At 28.2% G+C, this 27,082-nt stretch overlaps 1 protein-coding gene across 2 annotated transcripts in view; it reads right to left on the reverse strand.

Annotated features, from left to right (window-relative positions):
- The window catches only part of LOC135951205 (uncharacterized), a 155,844-nt gene that overhangs the window by 29,361 nt on the left and 99,401 nt on the right, over positions 1 to 27,082 (reverse strand). For both annotated transcript variants that reach the window (XM_065500810.1, XM_065500811.1), the window contains exons 5-10: positions 18,655 to 19,060; positions 10,951 to 11,381; positions 6,866 to 7,010; positions 6,319 to 6,470; positions 702 to 1,018; positions 334 to 612 (exon numbers count right to left, since the gene is read on the reverse strand). In XM_065500810.1, the coding sequence (XP_065356882.1) occupies positions 334 to 612; positions 702 to 1,018; positions 6,319 to 6,470; positions 6,866 to 7,010; positions 10,951 to 11,381; positions 18,655 to 19,060 (1,730 nt within the window). The remainder of the gene's footprint in view (positions 1 to 333; positions 613 to 701; positions 1,019 to 6,318; positions 6,471 to 6,865; positions 7,011 to 10,950; positions 11,382 to 18,654; positions 19,061 to 27,082) is intronic.

Consider the following 27,082-nt stretch of genomic DNA (forward strand, 5'->3'; position numbering starts at 1 on the left):
AAAATTGTCTGTATATAGTATTTAACTCTATTATTTCTAAAATTTTCATTAACAATTTCACTAAAAATTCAACTTATTTTATAATAAATTCATTATTTTTGCTCTTAATCAACTGGAAATGGTGTAAATGATGTACAAAAATAATATACATCTAACACATACATTAAAAACATTTTTAGCATGGCTTGCAGGTACTTATTCTTTTGTTACTTTAGTTTCAAATTTAACTCCATTAATGTTACTCAAACAACAAAACAAAACAACAAAAAAAGACAATAACAACACAAAATGTAAATAGTATTTCAAAAAAAAAAATATAAAAATAAAACTCACCTCTAATACAACCGCCTCCAGGGCTGGTTGTGAAATATTTTTCAACGTTGTATGATTGAGTTTGGGTGCACTGTCGGCACGATTTCGTCCCAATGATTGATTTGATGTACGGTTATCGTTCTTACTCAGCACCGAATTATTTGAGGATTTGTGATTTATTTCCAATGCCGAACGTAAAATGTCAACCTTAGAGGCGCTGCCAATGTAATGCTTGGGCGAACGTAATGATTCAACATTATAACTGCTGCGACGTATTGATAAATGTTCGTGTATGTCGCCCTAATATAAAATAAATTAGTATGTAGAAATTCAAGAAAACTCAACAGATATTTTTAAAACAATTGCTTTAGACATTTTAAGTTACTCACCCTTGAACCTCTAGGCAGCGATGATAAGCTGCCAATTTGATTGTATTTTATCATGAGTGACAAGCGTTCCAAGGACATGGATGTGCCCTGTTCTTTGGTGGAGGGTTCTGTTAATTTCTCTGTTTCACCAGTTTCCACAGCCTCCACCTCCTCTTCCAGGTCGTCCATATTGTGATCGAATTTACGCAACCAAACCAAGTGCAGCAGACCATAAGCAATGCCACCCACCACAGCCAGCAAACCCATATAACGGAAGGCATCCCTGGTGCCAAATTGGCCGATTAGCAAGCCACCACTAAAGGAACCACTACCGCGACCTAGAAGATATATTTCACAAAATTTTAAATCAAAACTTAAAATACAATTGCTTTTAATTGCGCTGGAATTTTAGTTCTTAACACTTTACAATATTGTCACCCCTATCCCCCTAACAAATTTCTAAATGTTGCAATTGAAATGTTTTCGTTCAAACAGAAATTTTCATAAAAACAATTTCCAAAATTATCATATCAAATGATCGACAGCCAGTAAATAGTGAAAGAGAGAAACAAACAACAGCAATTTTTCCACTTAACATCATTAAGCAGGAAAATTGACAGAATTCATTCATTTCACTTCGAACATATGTGACTGAGAGACAAATGCATACAAAATATGTATTTGTGATATTGTGTATTCGAGCTCAAGCTCAAATGCATACAAAATAGACATGGTTATGGTTAAAGGGAAAATGGAAAATGAAAATTGTGAATATATATAAGGGTGGCTCTTTTTTAGCACTGATTGGATTTGCGATGCCTCTAAAGTCGTAAATTGCTATCCGTTAAATGCTGAGAATTTGAACAAACTTGGATAACGTTTTGGGTTAAATGTTTCAAAATATTTTATAAGCACTGTCCAACTAATTGAGACTCTTGGATTGGAACAGAATAGCGACCCTATAATTCTGAATGGGCAAATGAAAAAAATGTTTTAAGTTAATGTTTGAGAGAATTCTTATTATCAGAGTAATATTGTGGGAATAATATTTGTGGAAGATCTTAAACCTCTCTTTAGGGGTCAATTTTACCCCATTTTCGACAAAATCAAAAAAAAGATCTTTCAAAAAGGAATTTTTTTCCAAAGATACCGAAGTTGTAAATGCTTAATTCGCAAAATTACACGCCAACTTCTCACATTTTTTAAAAAAATCGCCAAGAAAAAAAAATCGAGCAAAATAAAAATTAAAAAAATAAACCTAAATATCACTTGGACTAAAAGAGATATGCATGTTTTTTGTAGACCTTCTCAAGGACTATTCACATTTTAAATTTCTGCTCATTTGGATCATAAATGGATTTTTGGCGATTTTCTAAAATGTGAGACCCAAGGTGGCGTGTAAATTTGCTAATTAAGCGTAAAGGATATTATTTACAACTTAGGTATCTTTCGAGACCCCACCCAAAATTTTCCGGCATAAATGTTTGTGAAATATTTTAATCTTTAAAAAAGGACTTTTTTTGATTTTCTCGAAAATGGTATCACATTGACCCCTAAAGAGAGAAGCTAGAGGATTAAGATCTTCCACAAAAATGATCCCCATAATATTCCACAATATAACTCTGACAATAAGAATCCTCTTAGACATTAACCTACAACATTTTTTTTCATTTAGTATAATGCTCCCTTCGATCAAAAAATTAAAACTTTGACCCACTGCACTATGGTCCCAAATTGATTTTTTTTTGGCAAAAATTAAAAAAAAATTAAAAAAAAATTAAAAAATTATTAAAAATTTATTTATTTTCCTAAAGGCAACACTCCAAGCAATCAAGAAAATATGTATGAAATGTATTTTGAGTGTATATTCATATCTCGCTATCATTTTTCAGCAAACTCCCACAATTGTCATTTTATTTTAGCACAATTTTTGATTACCCGTACCGAAATGCTTTACGATTGGACAACAAACGGGCACAAATATGATATACTAATAGAGTGGGTTCTTTAAAAAACTCAATAAAAATCTGAATATTATCAAAAAAAATCAAATAAATCAAAATGTATATAATTGTCTTTTACATATAAAAAATAGTTCAGTTTGGATACCTTCCCATTTAGTGGGCGTAGTTCAAAGGACTATTTTTTGTTTAAATTTATTTATATGGCATGGACATTAAATGTGCTGAAATTAAAAGCTCTAACATGATTATTTTAATTTATGCCATAAAAATTTGATTTGAAACCACACTGGACTATAATTATACCCTTCACCTTCGTGAGAAGGGTATGTAAAAGTTTGTCATTCCGTTTGTAATTTCTACATTCTTCATTTCCGACCCTGTAAAGTATATATATTCTGGATCCTTATAGATAGCGGAGTCGATTAAGCCATGTCCGTCTTTCTTTCTGTCTGTCTCTCTGTCTGTCTGTCTCTCTCTCTGTCTGTCTTTATTTATGTCTGTCTGTTGAAATCAATTTTCTGAAGACCCCAGATATCTTCGGGATTCAAATCTTCAATAATTCTGTCAGACATGCTTTCGAGAAGTTTGCTATTTAAAATCAGCAAAATCGGTCCACAAATAGCTGAGCTATGAGGAAAAAACCAGGACAACCTCGATTTCTGATCTATTTTTAACCTATATCTGGATTACTAAGTCATTAATATAGACAATATAGATATCTAATGATAGATATTTCAAAGACTTTTGCAATGACGTATATAAAACCATAGTATGTTGGACCTACAATGGGTCAAAATCGGAAATATATATTTTAACCCTATTTTTTTCACCAAAAGTTTTTTTTCGCTAAATATTAAAAAATAAATAAAAAACAAAAAAAAAATAAAATTTAAAAAAAAAAAAATTAAAAAAACAATTCGAAACATTTTTTTCCATAAAATGAAAAAACTGCAAAAAAAAATTATGTTTACCTGAAAATATTTAAAATTTTTATTTTGAAGTATAATTTGGTGAAGGATATATAAGATTCGGCACAGCCGAATATATGTAGCTCTCTTACTTGCTTTATTTACAAAACTGATCTACTCGATATGACCTTTCATAATTATAAGAGTCGCTTTTCTGTTCCAGAAATGCTGTTACTTTATTTCTTTTAGCCATCAATATTCAAATACAAAAATTTCCTAACATCAATACCCAAAATAATTTATTATCACAAAAAAATATATTGTGTGTAAGACTTAAAAATGAGGAATTTATTTTATTTTGATACATTTGTTCATCTGTATTCCCAGCCAAAAGAACTGCTCATCTTTTGAGGCCAATAATGAATCAAGCCTATATCGGATACTCTAAGCGTATTCCAGGGAGAGCCTTCTGCATCGATCGAAACAAATAGTAGTCGGATGGGCACGGTCTGGACTATAAAGCGGGTGAGGTAAAATTTCCCAACCACTTAATTCTAAATACATCTTAACAGGTATTCCAACATGTAGTCGAACGTTGTCATAATGGTATATTATAGTTTTATGTCTGGCCACATATTCTGGACGATTTCGAACAAAACAGTTGCGACTCTGTACTCTGTGATAGTCTGCCCCTAATAATAGGGGCAGACCTTTTGGTGTTTCTCCTACTCTATTCCTTATTTTTCTAAATGACGTTCTACGTCAAAATTCCAACCCTATCTATTGTTTTTCAGTTACAGATTAAGCCTCTCGGAGATTGGGTCAATGAGGCAAAACATGAGTGATTCCCTTAATTGAGACCTTCTGACAATCTCTGAATGGGGTCAAGCGAATAGGGTCGCTTTCAACGCTCTCAAGACTCAGTCTTGTATATTGACATAAAACCAAACGTCAGATCATGTCACTTCATCAGACGCTCTTGATGTTCTGATCATGAGAATACAATGTCATGTCCGCTGGTCTAAACACATTTTTAAAGTGTGGAAAGAAGCATTCATGTGTCTCGGATTTCTGAAACGGTGTAGGAATTACTTCACTCCATCTGATCTCTTCACTATTTACACCCCTTAGATCCGATCGAATATGGAATACAACTCCCATGTATAGGACGGTGCTTCAAAGTCTATGTTGGAGCTTCTTGACCGCGTACAGGAGAGGGTGGAAGTGATTATTGGTGACCGTACACACAGAAAACAGATTCTTAATAGCAACCGAATATGTTACCAATCAATTGACTCAGCCTTAATGACCGAATTTTACTGTTGTGGCTACGAAATTTTAAAAGGGGAAACAAAAGCTTGGTTGCTTTAACCGAAATTCTTCTTTATCAACTGACATTATGTTGATAAAACCGAAAAACTTAATTTTTGCAATCGAATCATTCGATTGGCTACAAATTCCATTGCTATTACGAATCTGTTTTCTCTGTGTAGACTATCCAATTCTTTTGATTCGCTGGAGCACGGGCTGCGTTTCACTGTTTTATCATACTACATTGAAATACGTTCTGATGAAATTAGAGAACTTGTTCCTGATACCCGAAGATTTGTACGTAATACACGTTTTTCAAACTTTTCGCTGAAATATTTCCAGTCATTTTCAATGTGGGAGAGTTCAAATCGAAGTTCATTAACACTACTCCCTCTTTCCTCTATCCCATAACCTATTTTCTTAGTTCCAACACAATACTTTGCATGAGTAGGGGTCATTACTGCTGGTCCATTCCTGTTTGAGTAGCTCCCAATGATTTTGCAAGCTCTTGTTTAGTTTGACAACAATCTTCATGGAATTATGTTTCCAATTCTTAGTATTCAAACTTTTTTGGCTGGCCTGTAGGATCTTTGTCTAACGTGTCAAAATCACCACTTCTGAAAAAATCATCTCTCGCATGTTGAAAGCTATGGAACACATTCTTCATAACCTTCGGTGAGCAATCGCTGTGCTTCAGTTGAACTTTTTTTTCAAATTAAAGAAGTAAAGCGAAACTTCTCGCATATGATGCTTTATTGGCACAAAATTCGACATTTTCGAAGCAAAAAAAACTTTGTTGTTTACACTATAATGTTCAATAACTAAATGCGAATAAATGACAGATATGTACCCTTCAATTATATGTACAGTGGTGGCAAGGAATTTAAGACAAAATTTGTTTGCTAAATTACACGTGATTGTCAATTACTTTTTCAAATATTTGTACCTATTACCTATTTTTCCAAAAAATTTTCAGAAACTAGAAACATTAATAATAAATTTCATACCCTTAGAGGTCCTTTTATTTTGGCTCTATCGCACTTAAAATTCAGTTGATGAAAAAAATTCAAGTATTTGTCTTAAATTGGTGGCCACCACTGTATATACCTTAAAAAACAAAAACCCCGTTCAAAAGATTCGCCATCATTTGTAAATCCCGCATTTTTAAGTCATAAAACCAATAAAATATGTAGTCTCAATACGTTGTCCGGTTTTGCTCAAATTTTCAGCATTTGGTTCTTAGGTAACGAAGAACAATTTTAAAACTTAAAAGCATTGCAAATACAAAAACTAAAAACTAAAGGCCACCCTAATATGTTTGAATCTCGTAATAAACAAAGACCATCACATAAGAACAACAACAATAACAGCAGCAGTAGCAGCAGCAGTAAAAACAAAAATGCAAATAAAATTCAAATTCAAATTTCAATGTTGTAGTAGTATAATTGCACTTACCCAAACTAAAGTGGGCCATACCCAAAACACCAATCAATGTGGCCAAAAGACTTTTGGGAGCCAAAATTGAACAATAAGTGGCAGCTGCCACCCACATCAAGTGGCATGATAAGGCTTCCATCGCTTCAAACGGAAAACACCACCAAGCATTTCTAAACGAAATCAAACAAACAAAAAAAATAGGAAATAAGAAAAAAAACAAATAAAACCAGGAATCGATCGAAGGAAGCAATATAAACACAAGCAGGGAAATACAAACAAATCACATACAATTACCAAGAAAATAATGAAAATGCCAAAAAAAAATCAAAAAAAAAAGAAAACCTCAACAACAAATAATACCTTAAGACATGAGCTAAGGCACAGGACATACCAACTTACGCTTATCGATATTTACATCTCTGCTATAGAGTAGAGTAATCTTAAATTTGTGTATGGGAGTAGGCGGTTGTGTGTCTTACAAATTTTCCAATTGTTTATTTTGTATGTTACATGTGTTGAAGTGTTGTATGTACTACTATGTTTGTATTTATATCGTTGTACTTACTCAATAAACGAATAGCCCACCAAACGACCAGCATGCGAAAAGAAAGCAATAATAATCAAATTAACATGACCAAAGATTCTGGTAATTTTCTCAGCTCCATATAAGAACGGTATACTGCTTACGGTGCCCACAGTAATTGTAATTCCTGTAAGATGAAAATAAAATACAAACAGAAACAGAAACAAACAAAAAAATTGTTATTAAAATCGAAATGAAATGAGGAAAAAAGTAAACCATATAACATTGATTAAATTTAGCATGTTACTTAACAGTTGTTTATTCAAGCATATAAGGATATGTGTATACAGTGGGACAATTGCTGGAAAAAACAAATAAAAACAACTAAGAGAGCTATATTCGGCTGTGCCGAATCTTATATACCCTTCACCAAATTATATTTTAAAATACAAATTTTAAATATTTTTAGGTAAACAAAATTGTTTTTGAAATTTTTTTTTTTAATTTTTTCCAATTTTTTTTTTTTTTTGATTTTTTAAATTTATTATTTATTTTGACAAAAATTTTTTTTAAAAAAAAATCGGGTTAATAAATATTTTTCCCGATTTTGACCCATTGCAATGGACTTTGAAATATCTATCATTAGATGTCCATTTTGTCTATATTAATGACTTAGTAATACAGATATACATAAAAAATAAGGCAAAAATCGAGGTTGTCCCGGTTTTTTCCTTATATCTCAGCCATTTTCTCGAGCCGGGGGAATTCCCGATATATTGGTGTATCAATCATGTTTGTAGTTAATCGAGGGCTACCGAAAGTAGATTTCAACATACAGACGGACAGACGGAGATAGCTATAAACACTTCAATATCTATCGATAGAAACCGAACCAAGCCTATATTGATGTTCCAATCACGTTTTTGTAAGTTATTACAAACCTGGCTATATTGATTCAGTTATGTATAACGATATAAAAAATATATTGTTTATAATGCCTCAACTGAAAATTGTGTAAATTATAACCCGATGTTTTAAAAAAAATATCACAAAATTTTAGTTAAATTCCTCTACAAATTAATTCAAATACAGTCTCAAATTAATTTTTACCAAACTCTAATTCAAATGGACATTTTTAATACGTATTTTTGAGAATTTTTATATTGAACTTAATACAAGTATAGGGTTTTTTTTGGCTCACTCTTTACTTCCTGAATGCATTATTTTGTAGCCAAGTCAAATATAATTCTAACCAAAATATTTTTTATTGTAATTACAACTATATTTAATTAATTTTTTTTTAATTGATTGATTTTTCTTTGTGTTTGAGAACCAGTTTTTAATTCTTTACAAAATAAGTTGGTCGTGGTATAGTGAGTAGGGCGGTAGGTACATTAATCGCTTTATTAGGACACATTAAAACAGCTTATTTTGGAACATCGCGAACAAAAATAAGTACTTTTTCAATACAATAATAAGTAGTAAAATTGTCAAATTCCCATTATTTTTCAGCTTATTTATAAGAAAAGTTTTTGCTGGCATTTTCAAATGAAACATTTTCTTTTTTCTGATTAAACATTTCCATTTGAAACACTAGCCCTTGAAAGATTTTCTAGTGAAACATTTTCTAATGAAACATTTTGATTTGAAATATTTTTTTTTTAAACATTTTCTATGAGACATTTTCTTATGAAACATTTTCCTTTGAAACATTTTCTTTTCAAAAAATTGCTCTTGAAACAGTTTCCTTTAAGACTTTTCTAATAAACCATTTTGTTTTGAAATATTATCCTTTGAAACATTTTCTATGAAACATTTTCTTTGGAAACATTTTCTTTTCAAACATTTTCCTGTGAAACATTTTCCTTCGGAACATTTCCTTTTGAAACCTTTTCTTTTGAAACATTTTCCTTTGAAACTTTTCTAATGAAACATTTGGTAATGAAACATTTCTTTTTGAAACATTTTTCTTTGAAACATTTTCTATGAAACATTTCATTTTGAAACATTTTCCTTCGAAACATTTTCCTTCGAAACATTTTCTTTTGAAAAATTTTCTTTTGAAACATTTTCCTTTGAAACATTTGCTTATGAAACATTTTCTTTCGAAACATTTTCCTTTGAAACATTTTCCTTTGAAACATTTCATTTTGAAACATTTTCCTTCGAAACATTTTCTTCGAAACATTTTCTTTTGAAACATTTTCCTTTGAAACATTTGCTTATGAAACATTTGCTTTCGAAACATTTTCCTTTGAAACATTTTCCTTTGAAACATTTTCTTTCGAAACATTTTCCTTTGAAACATTTTCATTTGAAACCATATAATTTAAAAAATTTTCTTTCGAAACATTTTCTTTTGAAACATTTTCTTTTGAAACATTTTCATTTGAAACATTTTCCTTTGAAACAATTTCATTTGAAACCTTTTCATTTGAAACATTTCCTTTTGAAACATTTTCCTTTGAAACATTTTCTTTCGTAACATTTTCTTTTTAAACATTTTCCTTTGAAACATTTTCCTTTGAAACATTTTCATTTGAAACCATTTAATTTAAAAAATTTTTAGCTGCTGGCCTAGGTAGCCAGTGCTACTATTTTATATATTAATCTTGTATTTATATAAGTTTAATATCATGTAAATAAATAAATAAATAAATAAAAAATTTTCTTTCGAAACATTTTCCATTGAAACAAATTATTTTCAGGGATTTTGTTTAAACATTTTCCATTGAAACATTTCAAAAAATTTTTTTTTGAAAATTTTGGTAATGAGATATTTTCTTTTCAAACATTTTCTTGTAAAACATATCTTAGTGAAAATTTCAAGTGAAAATTTGATAAGGATAAACTTTCTATTGAAACATTTTCATTTGAAAGAAATGTTAGTAAAAGATTAACAAATTCAGCAAATATAATATTATTAGAAAATTTCCACAGACATTTTTACCCAAAATTGCACTAAAATTGTCATTGGAAATTTGTACTAAACATTTTCAACAAAATATTTCATATCTTCATTAAACAAATTTCATTAGAAAATTTCACTAAAACTTTTAATTTGAATAAAAATTTCACCAAAAATGTCACTCAAAATTATTACTAAAAAAAATTTTTACTACAAATTTTAAAATTTTACTGAAAATTTCACTAAAAATTTGTATGTTACTGAAATATTTTAAGAAAAAATTTCACTAGAAATGTAGAAGTTAGATCACTGGAAATATCCATTAAAATTCACCCGAAAATTTTACAACAAAAATATTTTGTAAAAATTACAAAAAAGTTTTAGTAAAAATTTCACAAAATGTTTTACTAAAGATACCTCTAAAATTTAGAGTCTAAATGATGTCATCAGAAATTTATTCTTAAAAATTTTCATTTTCACAATTTTGTCTAAAGAAATTCATTAGAAGTTTCTCCAGAAATTCACTAAAAGATTTCAGTAGAAATTTTCACTAGAAGGTTTTACTAAATATTTCATTAAAAAAACAATTTTTAGCAAAAATTTCACTAAAAATGTATAAGTTTGATCACTAGAAACTTTCATTTAAAATTCACTTGAAAATTTTACTAAAAACTTTCACTAAATAATAAAAAACACCAAAAATTTCCACAAAAAAAATATTAGCAAAAATATTTTGTAAAAATTTCTCAAAATTCGAGTAAAAATTTAACTAAAGGTTCCTCCAAATTTACCATCAGGAATTTATACTAAAAAATTTTCAATTTCAGAAATTTTTACAAAAAAATTTCACTAAAAATTATTTCACCAAAGATTTCCCTTAAAATAGAATTCAGTAAAAAATCCCAAAAAAATATCGAATAAAATTTCGCCAACATTTCCATTAAAATTTTTAACAAGTTTTAATAAAAAAAATTAATGAAAATCTGCTAATTTTTCTTTAAATATGTTTAACAGAGATTAGAATAAAATTGAAACAAATTAATTTTATCTTAGTTACTTTATATCCATCATTTGTCCCACTGTAACACATAGCATTTCTTTATCTCCCTCAAATCTTGCACAGTAATTTGTGTAAATTTGTTTTTACTTTTTGGTATGGGCAATATACACATACGAACGTTCATAGCTAATACACATTTGTTTATCTTATTGTACTTACCTAATAAATAATTTGGTGCTCCCAATTCTTTCAAATACAAAAACAAGAAACTCTCAATGAAACCCCAAAAGTTGCCCAATATGAACAAGAAGAATATAAATGTAATTACATGCGGCATTTTCAATAAATTCCACAAATCCCTAAAGACATTATCGGCCGGCAGTTTTTCGCCCAGCGGCATCATTAGCACCGACACTGTCGAAATAATTAACAAAATATCGTACGTATAAAAAGCAGCCGAATAATCGGTGTAGCCAAGGCCGCGCGAAAAGTAATCAATCATGATGCCGGTGATGGGTGAGAAGATGGCCATGCCGATGCTGGAGAAAAGACGTTCACGTCCAAAATCACCACCGTACTTTTCAATCATTGTCAGAGCGATGGGATCCATAATGGTGACACCAGCCGATAACATGGTAGTGGCCAGGAATCTATAGGAAACAAAACAAAAAAATTAACAAAATAAATAAATCATTAAAGATGTTAGGAACAAAAAATATATATAAAATACAGTAATAATGATTAATAAACAAAATTTTGTTTAGAAAAACTGTTCATGCCAAACGGAGAAGCTTAAAATTATGTCATTTTCTATATACAAGATGATGAGAAGAGCAAATAAAAGCAACAAATCAGCTTCTTAATTATTGTCATCATCATTATCACTTTAGAGTATTATTTTCAGTTCAAATGTCTAGTGTTTATGTCATCTCATCATCATCATCTTTATCATTTTCAACAACAATGTCTTCGTCTTCATCTTTGTCAATGGCAGTGTAACACTTGTTAAGCTCATACATCTACTCCTCCTCTCCTCCCTTTTATTGTGTCATCATCATCATCAACATTTTCATCATCTTCAACATTTTCAACAATTGTCCTTCTAATGTCAAATTGTTTGTTTTGCTTCGAGTTCAAATGCCAACTTCATGCGTTTGATATCAAGTGCTTTCCATTTAATATTTTTTTCTCTCCCCATTTTGTATTTATTTGGGTGACACTTAAATTATAATTATTTAATTATCAGACATGACAACAACAAACAAATATATGGAGAAAAAATATACAAAACAAAAGTTAATTAATTAATCCAATGGATATCAAAGTATCAACAATTTTCTTTTCAAATTCATTAATAATTTTTTTTTTGGTTGTCTAATGGTTTGGTTTTGCAGAGTGTCAAAAAGCATGTAATGTAATGAAATAAATGAATTGTTTTGTTTTGCTTCACTTAAATGATAAAATTAGTTTATGCTGGCTGTACTTAGTTACTGCTAGAGGTTTACAAGCATTTAAGGTGATTATAATTTTCCAGCTTTTGTTTAGGGAAATATGAACTGTTTTAATGCATTAATTAATGTCAGTATTGAAATCCTAGAACAAATCATTTTGGCCAGCTTTATCTAGTAACATTATTAAGTATTATAAATCAGTGGTCGGCAATCAGAGAACATCTCACATTTGTAATGTTTATAATAACAAATTGTGCACTTATATTTTGGTAAGCACACACATTTTTTATAAACATCCGATAATTGATTATAATTTTCGCTTCTTATAAATGGCGAATTCGTTCAGCCCTTGATTCCTACTGATTTCGACATCTGTTTTAAATTCAACAATATTCAATTAACTTTAGGGTGGCTTTTATGTTGGACTTTTGTGAATTTCTATGCTTTCAATTTCTAAACCAACTACAGAAAATAGGAGTAAAATCTGTTTTGCAGATGTTTAAATATTAATCAAACACAAGTAAGAGTGTTATATTCGAATATTATATACCAGTGTTCTAGGGTAATTTTGTTGAAAAATTTCGAAAAGTCGAAATCGGCTTTTTGTTCGGAAAAAAGTCGAATAATTGATTACGTTATCCGTGGATTACGTGGATCGGTGCTTTGCCTTTTTTAGGATTTTTACTCAAACCAATTTTTTTTTTTTTAATTTGCCAAGTTTATATATATAGGTCTGGGGGGTGTTATGTCCGCTTAAGTGAGCCAAATTTTACTTTGCACGTTTTTGCATTAAGTTGTCTTTCTTGATCATATAAAAATTTAATATAGTACCGAAGAAAAATGTTTTCTACAAAAGAAAAAATATGCGGCCCTTTTTACATGTTCCAATTATGGATGTATATAACTTTATACAGCGATGAGATAACTATTAGTGTTTTTTAATTTGTTTAGAATTTTATCGCCAATATAACTCATATTTTAAAAATAAATTTCGACCCTCCGTTGGCCCGCCATATCTAAAAACACATAAAAAGATCGACCAAATTAAAAAAAAAAACAAGTAAGACAACTATATTCGCCTGTGCCGACTCTTATATACCCTTCACCAAATTGTACTTTAAAATACTTATTTTAAATTTTAAAAATTATTTTTTTTAAATTTAAAATTTTTTTTTCAAAAAAATCGGGTTAAAAAATATTTTTTCCGATTTTGACCCATTGTAGGTCCAACTTACTATGGTCTTATATACATCGTTGCAAAGGTCTTTGAAATATCTATCATTAGATATCCATATTGTTTACCCAGATATGCCGACGGCTTGAGCTTGATCATTTTTAAAGTACTTTTATATTATTTTGGAAGCAAATGAGAAATAAAAAACAGTTCATTAAAGTTTTTTAAAAAATTATTGAAAAAAGTGTCCTAAAAGTCGTCCTATTATAGGACATTGGGGACACAACAACAAAACTAAAGCGCAATAATGAAAATTTCATGCATATAACAATCAAGCTACTCTTCATAAATATAAATTCCAAAAAAATATAGTATTTATTTATTCACTTGTAAATGTACAAAATTTTACTTTCAGTACAAAAGAGATATGTCCATAATGACTAAATATGGGCATTTTGAAAATATCACAAACTAAAAATTCAATAACTCAAAAATAGTAGCAAAAAATAATACGATCACACAATCTCCCATGAGGTAGTTGTGAGTACTAAGTATGTGAACAACAAAAAATGGTATTTTGATAAACGTGACGTATTCTGTAAACAAGAACTACATGTACTACATGTAGTACAGTCGGCATATCTGGGTTAATGACTTAGTAATCCATATATAGATCAAAAATAGGCCAAGAATCGAGTTTGACCCAGTTTATTCCTAATATCTCTGCTATTTGTGGGCCGATTTTGCTGATTTTAAATAGGAAACTTCTCGAAAGCATGTCTGACAGAATTATTGAAGATTTGGATCCCGAAGATATCTGGGGTCTTCAGAAAATTGATTTCAACATCGAACATGGCTTAATCGACTCCGCTATCTATAAGGATCCAGAGTATATATACTTTATAGGGTTTGAAATTTATATTGTGGAAATTACAAACGGAATGACAAACTTATATATACCCTTCTCACGAAGGTGAAGTAAGAGAAATATTCGGCTGTGCCGACTCTTATGTACCCTTCACTAAATTATGCTTTAAAATACAAATTTTAAATATTTTTAGGTAAACAAAATTTAAAATTTATTTTTTAAAAATTTTTTAAAAAAAGATTATTTTTTCCAAATAGTTTTTTTTTAATTTTTTAAGAAAAATTTTGTTAAATATATTAGTGAAAAAAAATGTATGACAAAAAATTTTTTTTGTTAAAAAAATTCGGGTTAAAAAATATGTTTACCGATTTTGACCCATTGTAGGTCCAAATTACTATAATAGCCTTATATACATCGTTGCAATGGACTTTGAAATATCTATTATTGGATATCCATATTGTCTATATTAATGACTTAGTAATCCAGATATAGATCAAAAATAGGCCAAAAATCGAGTTTGTCCCGGTTTATTCCTTATATCTCTGCTATTTTCACGATTTTAAATAACAACCGAGCCGAGAGAATTCCCGATATTCAACATAGAGACGGACATGGCTATATCAATTTCGATATTTTCTTAGGAAAAGAAAACTGTAGAAATTACAAAAGGAATGACAAACTTATATATATATACCCATGGTGAAGGGTATATGAGGAGCCGCAGAACAAAAGGTATACCTTTTGTATACTTTTTCGCACATTTTAAATTGTTGGGAAAATGAGTTTTATTTATTTCGCCCCCTAAAATAACTGCATGAACCTGGAAATGGTAACAAGTTTCTTACTTATCAATAGATACATCTACTTGCCATAAGTCACCACATTAAATGTTAAGGATGTTTGATATAAAACCATTTTAATATCGGAAAAAGAATGTTAAAAATAAAGATAAAAAAGTACGTTTTGATAAAAACAAAATTAAAAAGTATGTTTTTTATGCGTTTTTTTAACAATAATATTTTAAATAAATAGTTTTAATCCTGATCTAATGTATAAACAGATTACACATTGAAATGAAATATTCATGGTTATTCCTGTTCTCAGTTTCACCATTCACCCTATTTTTGGAAGCATAATTACAACAATATATGTATATTTAAATAAAGTTTCGAAAATTATATAATTAAATTTAAAAAAAATCTCATGTAAACTTTTATAATTAGAAACGCTGTGGAAATTACATAATATTGTTTCCAAAAATACGGTGAATGGTGAAAGTGAGAACAGGAATAGCCCCCATTTTTTTTCGTTTTTTACTAGTGTTGACCGTTTTGTTAAACACAAATTTTTTTAGAGACTTTTAAAAAAAATAATAAAAATTTGCTGACTTGATTGTTTCTAGAAGATTTCAACCTAAATATTATCAAAATACCAAAAAACCAATTTTTGATAAGATGTGAAAAAGTACCTTTTGTTCTGCGGCTCCTCATATAAAATCGGTATACCACATATGAGGGAACTTTTTGCAGAACTTCTTAAATTTTAGCTCATTCGGATTATAAATGATTTTTTAGCGATTTTGTTTTTTTTTTAATTTGTGCTTAAAATATTGCATGAACTTGGTAACAAGTTTCTTATTTATCAATAGATGCATCTAACTGCCATAAGTCACCACATTAAGTGTTAAGGATGTCTGATATAAAATCACTTATATATAGGAAAAAATAGCTTTTGTTATAAAAAGAAACAAAGAAAGTTTTGTTAAAAAAAAGAAAAAAATAATATTTTGACAGAATAATTTTAAACCTGATCAAATTGCAATTTCTAATATAATTTCAAATATCATTCCACTACTATCAAACTTTTTAATTTACTCTCTTTCTTTTCAAACATCCAAATTGTGAAATTTTTCCCCAAAATGTTTTTCAAAAAAATACAAATAATTCAAAGCTAAAATTAAACATTTGCTATAAACTTAAAGTTTTTACGCTGTGCTGTTACTAAATACAAAAATCACAAACATTTTCTAATACATTTGAGTATTTGCTCAAACATTTGTATATCCTCAAACCAAATAACCCCAAAAAAATATAAAAACAAGTAAGAGTGCAATATTCGGCTGTGCCGAATCTTAAATGCCCTTCATCAAATTATACAGATAAATATTAAACACTATTTTTGGAGAAAAAAAATTATTTTCAAAAATTATTTTAGAGGAAAAAACTTTTTGGAAAAAAAAATTTTGTGAAAACTATATTTGAAAAAACAAGTAAGAGAGCCATATTCGGTTGTGCCGAATCTTATATACACTTCACCAAATTATACCTCAAATTAAAAATTTTAAATATTTTTAGGTAAACAAGATTTATTTTTTTTCCAAAGATGTTTAATAATTAATTTTTTGGAAAAAAAAAAAACGTTTTTTTTTTAATTTTTTTTAATATTTATCAAAAAAAATTTTGTTGAGAAAAAAAATTCGGCTTAAAATTAGTTTTTTCCGATTTTGACCCATCTTTTATTTTTTAAATTTTTTGGAAAAAAATTTTGAATTTTTTTTTTTTAGTTTTTTAATTGTTTTTAGTATTTAGCGAAAAAAAACTTTTGGTGAAAAAAAAATTCGGTTTAAAAATTTTTTTTTCCGATTTTGACTTACTATGGTCTTATACGTCGTTGCAAAAGTCTTTGAAATATCTATCATTAGATATCCATTTTGTCTATATTAATGACTTAGTAATCCAGATATAGGTTAAAAATAGGTCCAGGTTTTTACCTTATATCTCAGCCATTTGTGGACCGATTTTCTCGATTTCAAATAGCATGAGCCGGAAGAATTCCAGATATATTGATGTATGAATCGTGAATGGAAAGTTGATTTAAACAGAGAGACAGACGGTCATGGCTTTAACGACTCCGCTATATATAAGGATCCAGAGGGTATAAAATTGGTGCAAAATTAATTTTGGTGAAAATCGAGTTACTACCGGGTTTTGCATATATCTCAGGCATTTGTTTGCCGATTTTATGGACTTTAAATAGCAACCAAAGTTGGAGTATAGCGAATATATTTATGTATAAATCATGTGTGAAAGTTATATGTGGGCTTCGTAAAGTAGATGTCAACGTGGCTATATCGACTCCGCTATTTATAATGAACCAGAATATATATACTTTAGGAGGCTGGGAAATTACAAACGGGATGACAAACTTATATTTACCCTTGTCACTCATGGTGAAGGGTATAAAAACAGAAAGACACTTGAACATGTATAAAACACCTCTAAACATGAAAACTGTTATACGAGTATATAAACATAGGGTGGCACCGTTTATATGAAACAGACCATATCTCAAAGTATTTTTCATGGCAATGACGAATAGCACTTAGTATAGCCGCTATCAACAGTCAAAGTTCGGAAGTCCCTATTGGAAATCCCTTGCATGCATCCAGACATCAAACAGTAATATTCCATCATGACAACCCTCCATTACACGCAACTGATCTGGTTGATATTGTTTCTATGTTTTCGAAATAAAAAGTGAAGAGATTTTTTCAAACGCACCTTTTTTATTGATATCAAATTGATACATTGCGACTAGTCTCGATTGAAAATGATTGCGACTAACGGAGGGTTAAAAATTATTTAGATCGAAAGGCGGGCCAGCCTTTCGATCGATTCAGAACTCCTGTCTCTGGGATTCGTTTCACTTCAGAATAGATTATCCAAAATTGGCTTTATTCGTTCCTGACCAAAAGTCATAGAAATCATAAAAGCCTTAATAAAAGACCTTCATAGCCTTTGATAATGCTCAGGAAAACATTTTGAGAAAAATGAATTAAAATAAAATAAATTAAAATTTTATGTTTCGGCCACCCTAATTTACATACACATGTCACTACACAATCAATAGCCCCGTGAAATCCACAATATCCAGTCATGATTGGAAAGAACAAACACAATAGAGAGAGAAAAAATATAAACATACATAGAATGTATTAAAGTCACATCAAATGTCAAAGTATACAATATACCATGTTCAAATTACATAGATACTAATGCTCACAGAAAGCTCTACATAATATACAATATGTCACAAAATACATACAGACCGACAGACGGACAGACAGACACAAACAACTTACGTTGGGTTAGGTCCTTTTATTATACTCAAATAACAGCTGCATGAAATTTAAATCTCTAGCAAACTCCTCTTATATCCTTCCTTTCTAACTTATACAAACACACCATAAAACTAATGGACACAATGTCCATTTATTGTCCAAGTCAGCGTCACAATCCCAAATAACTACACAGTCACTACTATTACAATCAACCAGCATCAAAAGTCAATAAATGTCAAAAGCGATAGAAACCAAACAGCCAACCAACCAACCAACCCAAACCAACCCTACCCAACCATCCAAAACTTACCTCAACATAAAGTAAATCCAAAATATTGTATCATCAGTTTCCTTATAATCAGGTGGACAAATTTCTGGTGCATTTAAGGTGAACGTACAACGTTGCACCATACAGTTGACCGTTTCATTTGACACACGTGACATGTTATGGCGTCTGGCTATGCCACCGCAACGTAAATCCAAATCCTCTAAATCGGTGACATTGATTTGCATTTCCCACAGACGTTTCTCACCGAAACGCTGCTTAAAATCCGTTACAGTTTCATTGTCATCCTGTTCGATTTCCATGCCCAACTGTTCGATGGGATCGGCCAAATCCGGATGCATTTGTAGCATAAAGAAGGTGGAATCGCTGGCATTCGAATGAACCCAACTGTAGGTGGTGGATATTGTAACATTTTCCATATCGTTTGATACTGTGACCGGTAGGTGGGAGAAAGAAAAGAAAGAGAATATTGTTAGATGTAGATAAAATGTAAATGTTTGTCAAAAATATAATAAAGATGTAAGTAAACATTAGATGGGCTCATGAAATTTTGAAGGTCATTTGAGACTTAATTGTTGTTTGTACGACAAACATAAATTTGATTAACTCTTATATACAGGAGCATTTTTTGGATCTTGGAATTTTCTTTTCAGCCTGTCAGATTTTCAAGATCAACTGATTTTATTCCAGGCCTCATGCCAAAATATATTGTTCCATTTTTAGCTAATTCTATTAACCACAGGTTACCCTAAACGATAAATAATTTCTTTACAATAGTTTGGGCACTGCCACCAGAACTGCTCTGTATATAGATGAATGCAATATCTTTTATTTCTATTTAAGGTGGACGGTGTTTAAGATTCGCTCTTGCCAGATATACTCTTCTAACTTGTTTTTGGTTTCAATTCAATGTGATTATGATGACGATGCAAACATTTAAGTATCAACATTTATACTGCCGTAGGAATTTTTGGTCACAAACATTTTATTATTAATATTTGATTTTACTATAAAAAGGAATTGAAAAATAAAAATTTTAAGATTTGGTGACAAACATTAAAGTTAAAATCTTTAACAAAACAAGCATTATTTAAAATAAATTGATACTACATAAACATTTTTAAAGACCCCTAACAAAATGATCAAAAATGCTTAAAATAATTTTCTTTAAAAAAATAATTTTTATGGAATTTGAAAATTTTTATTTTCTTCAACAAATTTATATTTAAACATTTCTTCATAGAAACTAACTTTTATATTGGCAAATTATAACCAAAGGACTTAGTTTTCATATGGCATCAATAGTTTTGAAATCTTTCTATATTTGTTTTAGTTATATACAAAAAAAGGAATTTGGTTATACTAGACGTATGATTAATATTAATTATGAGATTGGGCTAGAAAATCGCCCCTAACTTTTGCAATTAGCAACAGATTTTTAAAAAATTAAAAGTTTATTAATGCCAAGACTACAATAAACATAGATTTATTATAAAATATTTAATAATACTTACTATTTTTTTAAAAAAAAATAATTTTTACGGAATTTAAAAATTTTTGTTTTTTCGACTAATTTATATTTAAACATTTCTGCATAGAAACTAACTTTTATATTGGCAAATTATAACCAAAGGACATAGTTTTCATATGGCATCAATAGTTTTGAAATCTGTCAATATTTGTTTAACTAACTTTAAGTTATACCCAAAAGAAGGAATTTGGTTATACTAGACGTATGATTACTATTAATTATTAGATTGGGTTAGAAAATCGCCCCTAACCTTTGCAATTAGCAACAGATTTTTAAAAAATTAAAAGTTTATAAATGCCAAACTACAATAAACATAGATTTATTATAAAATATTTAATAATACTTACTATTTCTTTAAAAAAAAAATTATTTTTATGGAATTTGAAAATTTTTATTTTTTTCAACAAATTTATATTTAAACATTTCTTCATAGAAACTAACTTTTATATTAACAAATTATAACCAAAGGCCTTAGTGTTCGCATGACATCAACAGTTTTGAAATCCTTCTATATTTGTCTTAGTTATATACAAAAAAAGGATTTTGGTTATACTAGACATATGATTAATATTAATTATGAGATTGTGTTAGAAAATCGCCCCTAACTTTGGCAATTAGTAACAGATTTTTAAAAAATTAAAAGTTTATAAATGCCAATACTACAATAAACATAAATTTATTATAAAATATTTAATAATACTTACTATTTCTTTAAAAAAAAATTATTTCTATGGAATTTGAAATTGGTTTTTCAACTAATTTATATTTAAATATTTTTTTATAGAAACTAACTTTTATATTGGCAAATTATAACCAAAGGCCTTAGTGTTCGTATGGCATCAACAGTTTTGAAATCCTTCTATATTTGTCTTAGTTATATACAAAAAAAGGATTTTGGTTATACTAGACGTATGATTAATATTAATTATGAGATTGGCTTAGAAAATCGCCCCTAACTTTTGCAATTAGCAACAGATTTTTAAAAAATTAAAAGTTTATAAATGCCAAGACTACAATAAACATAGATTTATTATAAAATATTTAATAATACTTACTATTTCTTTAAAAAAAAAAAAATTTTTATGGAATTTGAAATTTTTTTTTTTTCAACTAATTTATATTTAAACATTTCTTCATAGAAACTAACTTTTCTATTGGCAAATTATAACCAAAGGACTTAGTTTTCATATGGCATCAATAGTTTTGAAATCTTTCTATATTTGTCTTAGTTATATAAAAAAAAAGGATTTTGGTTATACTAGACGTATGATTAATATTAATTATGAGATTGGCTTAGAAAATCGCCCCTAACTTTTGCAATTAGCAACAGATTTTTAAAAAATTAAAAGTTTATAAATGCCAAGACTACAATAAACATAGATTTATTATAAAATATTTAATAATACTTACTATTTCTTTAAAAAAAAAAAAATTTTTATGGAATTTGAAATTTTTTTTTTTTCAACTAATTTATATTTAAACATTTCTTCATAGAAACTAACTTTTCTATTGGCAAGTTATAACCAAAGGACTTAGTTTTCATATGGCATCAATAGTTTTGAAATCTTTCTATATTTGTCTTAGTTATATAAAAAAAAAGGATTTTGATTATACTAGACGTATGATTAATATTAATTATGAGATTGGGTTGGAAAATCGCCCCTAACTTTTGCAATTAGCAACAGATTTTAAAAAATTAAAGGTATTTAAATGCCAAGACTACAACAAACATAGATTTATTATAAAATATTTAATAATACTTACTATTTCTTTAAAAAAAAATAATTTTTATGGAATTTGAAAATTTTAGTTTTTTCGACTAATTTATATTAAATATTTCTTCATAGAAACTAAATTTTATATTGGATAATTATAAGCAAAGGACTTAGTTTTCATATAGTTTCGAAATATGTCGATATTTTTTATAGTTATACCCAAAAGAAGGAATTTGGTTTTATTAGACGTATGATTAATATTAATTTAGAGTTTATACTAAAAAATTTACTATAACTTTTCTAATTATAAACGAATTTTTAAAAGATAAGAAATATATTAATGCTAAGACTTCAGTAAATATATATTTATTATAAATTTTTTAATTCCACTAAAATTTTCATTAAAAACAATAATATTTGAATAGAATTAAAAATGTTTGGAATTTACCTAAATTAAGTTTAAACAGTTCTTAACAAAAACTAGCTTTTATATTAGCAAGTTATAACTTATGGACCTAGTATTCATATGGCATCAATAGTTTCAAAATCTGTCCCTATTTCATACAGTTACACAAAAATTAAAGATGTTAGTTATACTAGGCGTATGATTTATATTAATTTAAAGGTTGGTTTTGAAAATCGCTTATAACTTTGTCAATTAAAAATAGATTTTTTAAAAATTAGAAATTTGTTAATGCTAAATCTTTACTAAATATATAAAAACTACAAAATTTTTAATGTACAGTAACATTTCATTAAAAACCTACAATTTCTTTATGGAATTTGAAAATTTTTTAATTCAACAAATTTTAATCTAAACAGTTTTTAACAAAGACCAACTTTTTATAGGTATTAGCAAATCAAAAAAAATACTCAAAGTCTTAGTTATATACATACCTAAAAGAAACATTTTGGTTATACTAGACGTATGATTAATATTAATTTGTAGGTTAGGTTAGAATTTGGACTATAACCTTGGCAATTGTTAACATAATTTAAAAAAAAATTAAAATTATTCACATTCTAAGACTTAAGTAAATATATATTCAATTTTAATATATCTAAAATAACTAAACATTTTATTAAAATTAAAAAATTTTAATTTTTTTGAATTTAAATTTAACATTTCTTAACAAAATCTATGTTTTGTATTAGCGAAATTATAACATTTCATGTGACATGAATAGTTTTAAAATGTGTCCATATTTAAAATAGTTATACGCAAATAAAATATTATGGTTATACTAAACGTATGATTAATATTAATTTAGAGGTTAAGTTTGAAAAACACTTATAACTTTGCCAATTGTTTACGGATTTAAACATTTTAAATGGCATATAAGATCCAATACCACAAGCTTTACAATTTTAAATGCAGAAAACATTGAAGTTTAATAAAAAATTTGTTAATTCAAATTTTAAAATGAATTAAAAAAAATATAAATTTAAAATGCGTGAAATAATAATTTTTTCTTTCCATGGAGACAATAACAATATAAGGGAAATTATTTCTAAAATAAATGTCAGTATACTATGACTAATATTTATCGTTAGGTCAGATTAGAAAATTTCGCAGCCTTTTAGCAATTCTAAACAGATTTTTCAAAATTTAACAATGTGCTGACTGGTCCATAATTGACCAAAGCTCATATTTAAATTTCACTTTCGCAATTCAATTTTACTCCCATAAATCTCTAATAAATGTTGATATCAATAAAAAATTCGGCATGAATAAATCTTATCTAAAATAAAGCCATGTCAGAAACGCTCTTAATTGATCATTACTTCTATATAAGGACAATTTTCAAAAATAACTTAAATTTCGGCACTAATAAATTTCATATAAACAGAATCCACTTTAGAAAATTCAACAGAAGTGCATTGAAATCTTTAATCATAGATTAAATTTGGTTCGATTTAAGTTATTTCCTCCATTAATTATTCTATGAACTTTAAAAAACCAAAATTTCATGAGAAATCACTCATTTTTATGCAAATAATTTTATATTTTTGCGTATGATTAATATTTAATGCATATGAAATTTAATATAACTCATTCGCAAGGGCAGTATTTACATTAGGGTCTTCACAAATATTATTGTTTTTGTTGATTTATTACCTCTATGTACTCTACAGTGCAATATGCTTGTAATATAAATTGAAGTTTGATTCAATATATGTATATTTTCATTGGTCACACTAGTCAAGTTTATTTTGAATATAACTAAAATTCCTCTTAGGATATTTCCTCCATTAATATGTTAGTAATTAATGTTATTTTCATTATTTATTCTATGAGCTTTTAAATACCAAAATTTCGTGAGAAATCACTAAATTTTATGCAAATAATTTCATATTTTTGTAAAGTAACATGGCGTATGATTAATATTTAATACATATGAAATTCAATATAACTCATTCGCCAGGGCAGTATTTATATACAGTTTTTCACGAATATTATTGTGGTTGTTGATTTAGTATCACTATGGACTCTACTGGTTAGCCGTAATTATATGTTTCTATAGGCATACACTACCCTCCTTATAATTAAAGAAATCAACATCAGGTGTTAATTTAATTTATAATTCTCCAACACACAAATTGTTCCCTCTAAAACAACCATATAATAAAATACCAATAAAAATGCCAATATGATCCCGTCTATAGCAATTTTCTCTTAATAAACCAGACAGCAATGGCAACTAAGCCTGGTGAAGCAAAAACTACTCAAAATCATGTTGAAACAATCAAAATGTTGATGTTTCATTAATTTCACAATCTATATTTATAACAGACACACACACAAACAAACACAGTCTCAATGACATTTTGACATTATGACAAAAACAGCACAGACACAGCAGACTAACAGGCACTCGCCGTATATGCATTTGTGCTAAATAGAGGGAGGAGGGAAGCCTGTCAGCCAGCCACACAATTGAGAGTAATAAAATCATAATCAAATAGAAATTCATTCAAACACATTTCTACAGCTACTTTTGTATGTAGGATGTTGGGTGTTGAAACTAGGGAAGTATGAGTATAATCATATAAATATAGATATGAATGATATTATTGTTAAGGGTTGTCAGAGTGAAATTTCTAGTTAATAAAACTTAATGATTTTAGAAATGTTTTATATATTAATTTTATAAAATTTTAAACACTTTATCCTTTGCAATTTTAAAGTCTGAAAAAGCACTTTACATATATATTACCTATAATTCCGTATGCATATGGAAAAAATATTATTTTAAAATCTCTCCATATTATCCAGAGTTATACGAAAAATAAGCTTTTTCTATACTATACGTATGATTAATATTAATTTAGAATTATGTTGGAATATTACCTATAACTTGGCCAAATATGCACAGATTTTGAAAACATAAACACAGTATGAATGGTATAAGTTTAGGTAAACAATTTAGATCAAATTAAATTTTTTTATACAAATTTGGCAAATTATTCAAATCATATTCGCTTAAAAAAAATAAACTTTATGCATTATTTTCTGTGGTGTTAGTATTTTATTACTGAAACACTATAATTAAAAAAACATATTTGATTGTATTTAATTATATGTTAGATTAAAAAAAAAACATTGCATAAATTATAAAATGTTCCAATCTAGCAATCTATTTTAAATTGACTTAAACATACTAAGTTAAAATAAACTTGTAACTTAATAAGCTATAACTCGAAGACATAGCTGTCACATCAATTATTCAAAAATCTTTCCCAAATTGCCATACTTATAGCAAAAATTAATACTTTTTCAAACTAGACCTATGATTAATATTAATTTAGCTGTTACATTAGAAAATTTACAATAACTTTTGTTATAAATTACAGAATTAAGAACGCTGAAGACTATATATAAATACGAGTCGAATGTCTTGGCTTTTATATTCTGTTAAAAATTTCAAAATCTGTCAATAATTGTTTAAGTTATAGGTCATTTTCCTAACCAACCTCTTAATTAATATTAATCATACGTACAGTATAACTAACATATGCTTTTGTACATAACTTTGTCAATTATTAAGCGATTTTAAACTTTTTGATGAAATATAAAAGATAATAGAACAGAGCACATGATTTTGTTATAAAAACTTAGATTAAGTGAATATGGAATTGTCTAAATATTTTTTGGGAGAACTTTTTAATTTTTTTTTTTAATTTTTTATATATTTTTTATATAAGAATTACCTTATATAGCCTGATCATTGTCATACAAATAATAGATTAAAATTTGATAAAAATTTTAAAATCTGTAAAGAATAACTTAAGCTATAGACCATTATCAAAATTGGCTTAATAATTTCAAATAAAATGTATTTTCCCGATTTTATCCCTTTTTTGATACCTTTTTTATCCCCATTGCGGTGGTGAAATTTTATTCAAATAAATTTCTGTATCGTGGTGGGAGCTCAAAGTAAAATATTCGTATGTCTATGTCAAATTATAGAAAAACATATTTTATGAAAAAGTACCAAAAATAAACACAATTTTTATCCCTTAAGGGTTCGAATTTCCAAAAAGTACCAAACGTATATCTTTTATTTTTTGATGAGTAAAGATTACAATTTAAATTTTTTTTCTATGTTTATTGGTTTAAATAGGGTGTTAAAAAAGTACCAAAATACAGTTTTTACACGTTTTCTCCCCTAAAAGGTTCGAATTTCGAAAAAGTACGAAATACCTGTCAGCTTATTTTTTAAATGGAGTAACATGCAATTATAAGTTTTTTTGTATCTTTATTAGTTTTGAAGATATAAAGTTACCGAATTTACCAGTTTTTACCCTTTTTTACCCCCTAAACGTTAGAATTTGCAAAAATCCCTTCTTAGTGGATCGTTTTAGGGAGGGAGGAACCCACAGTTAATATTTCATGATTCTAGCTTCAGTCGATTCGGCTGTGCGATGATGAATCAGTCAGTCATTCAGTCAGTCAGTAACGTTACTCTTATATGGCGCTTTTGTATGCTTAAAAAATCGTATGTGAATCCCGGCCAACCAGCCGAATCGACACCAAAAACAAATATCCATGACGCTAAGAAAATGCCCAGACATGAAACGGTAATATTCCATCATGACAACGCTTGGTCACATGTTGCAATACCTGCTAAAACCTACATAGAATGAAGTTTTGCCACTTTATTGTACAGACCCTGCCTGTCCGACTACTATTTGTTTCGATGGA

The sequence above is a fragment of the Calliphora vicina genome, chromosome 2 (assembly GCF_958450345.1).
Source record: "Calliphora vicina chromosome 2, idCalVici1.1, whole genome shotgun sequence".
Taxonomy (NCBI): Eukaryota; Metazoa; Arthropoda; class Insecta; order Diptera; family Calliphoridae; genus Calliphora; species Calliphora vicina.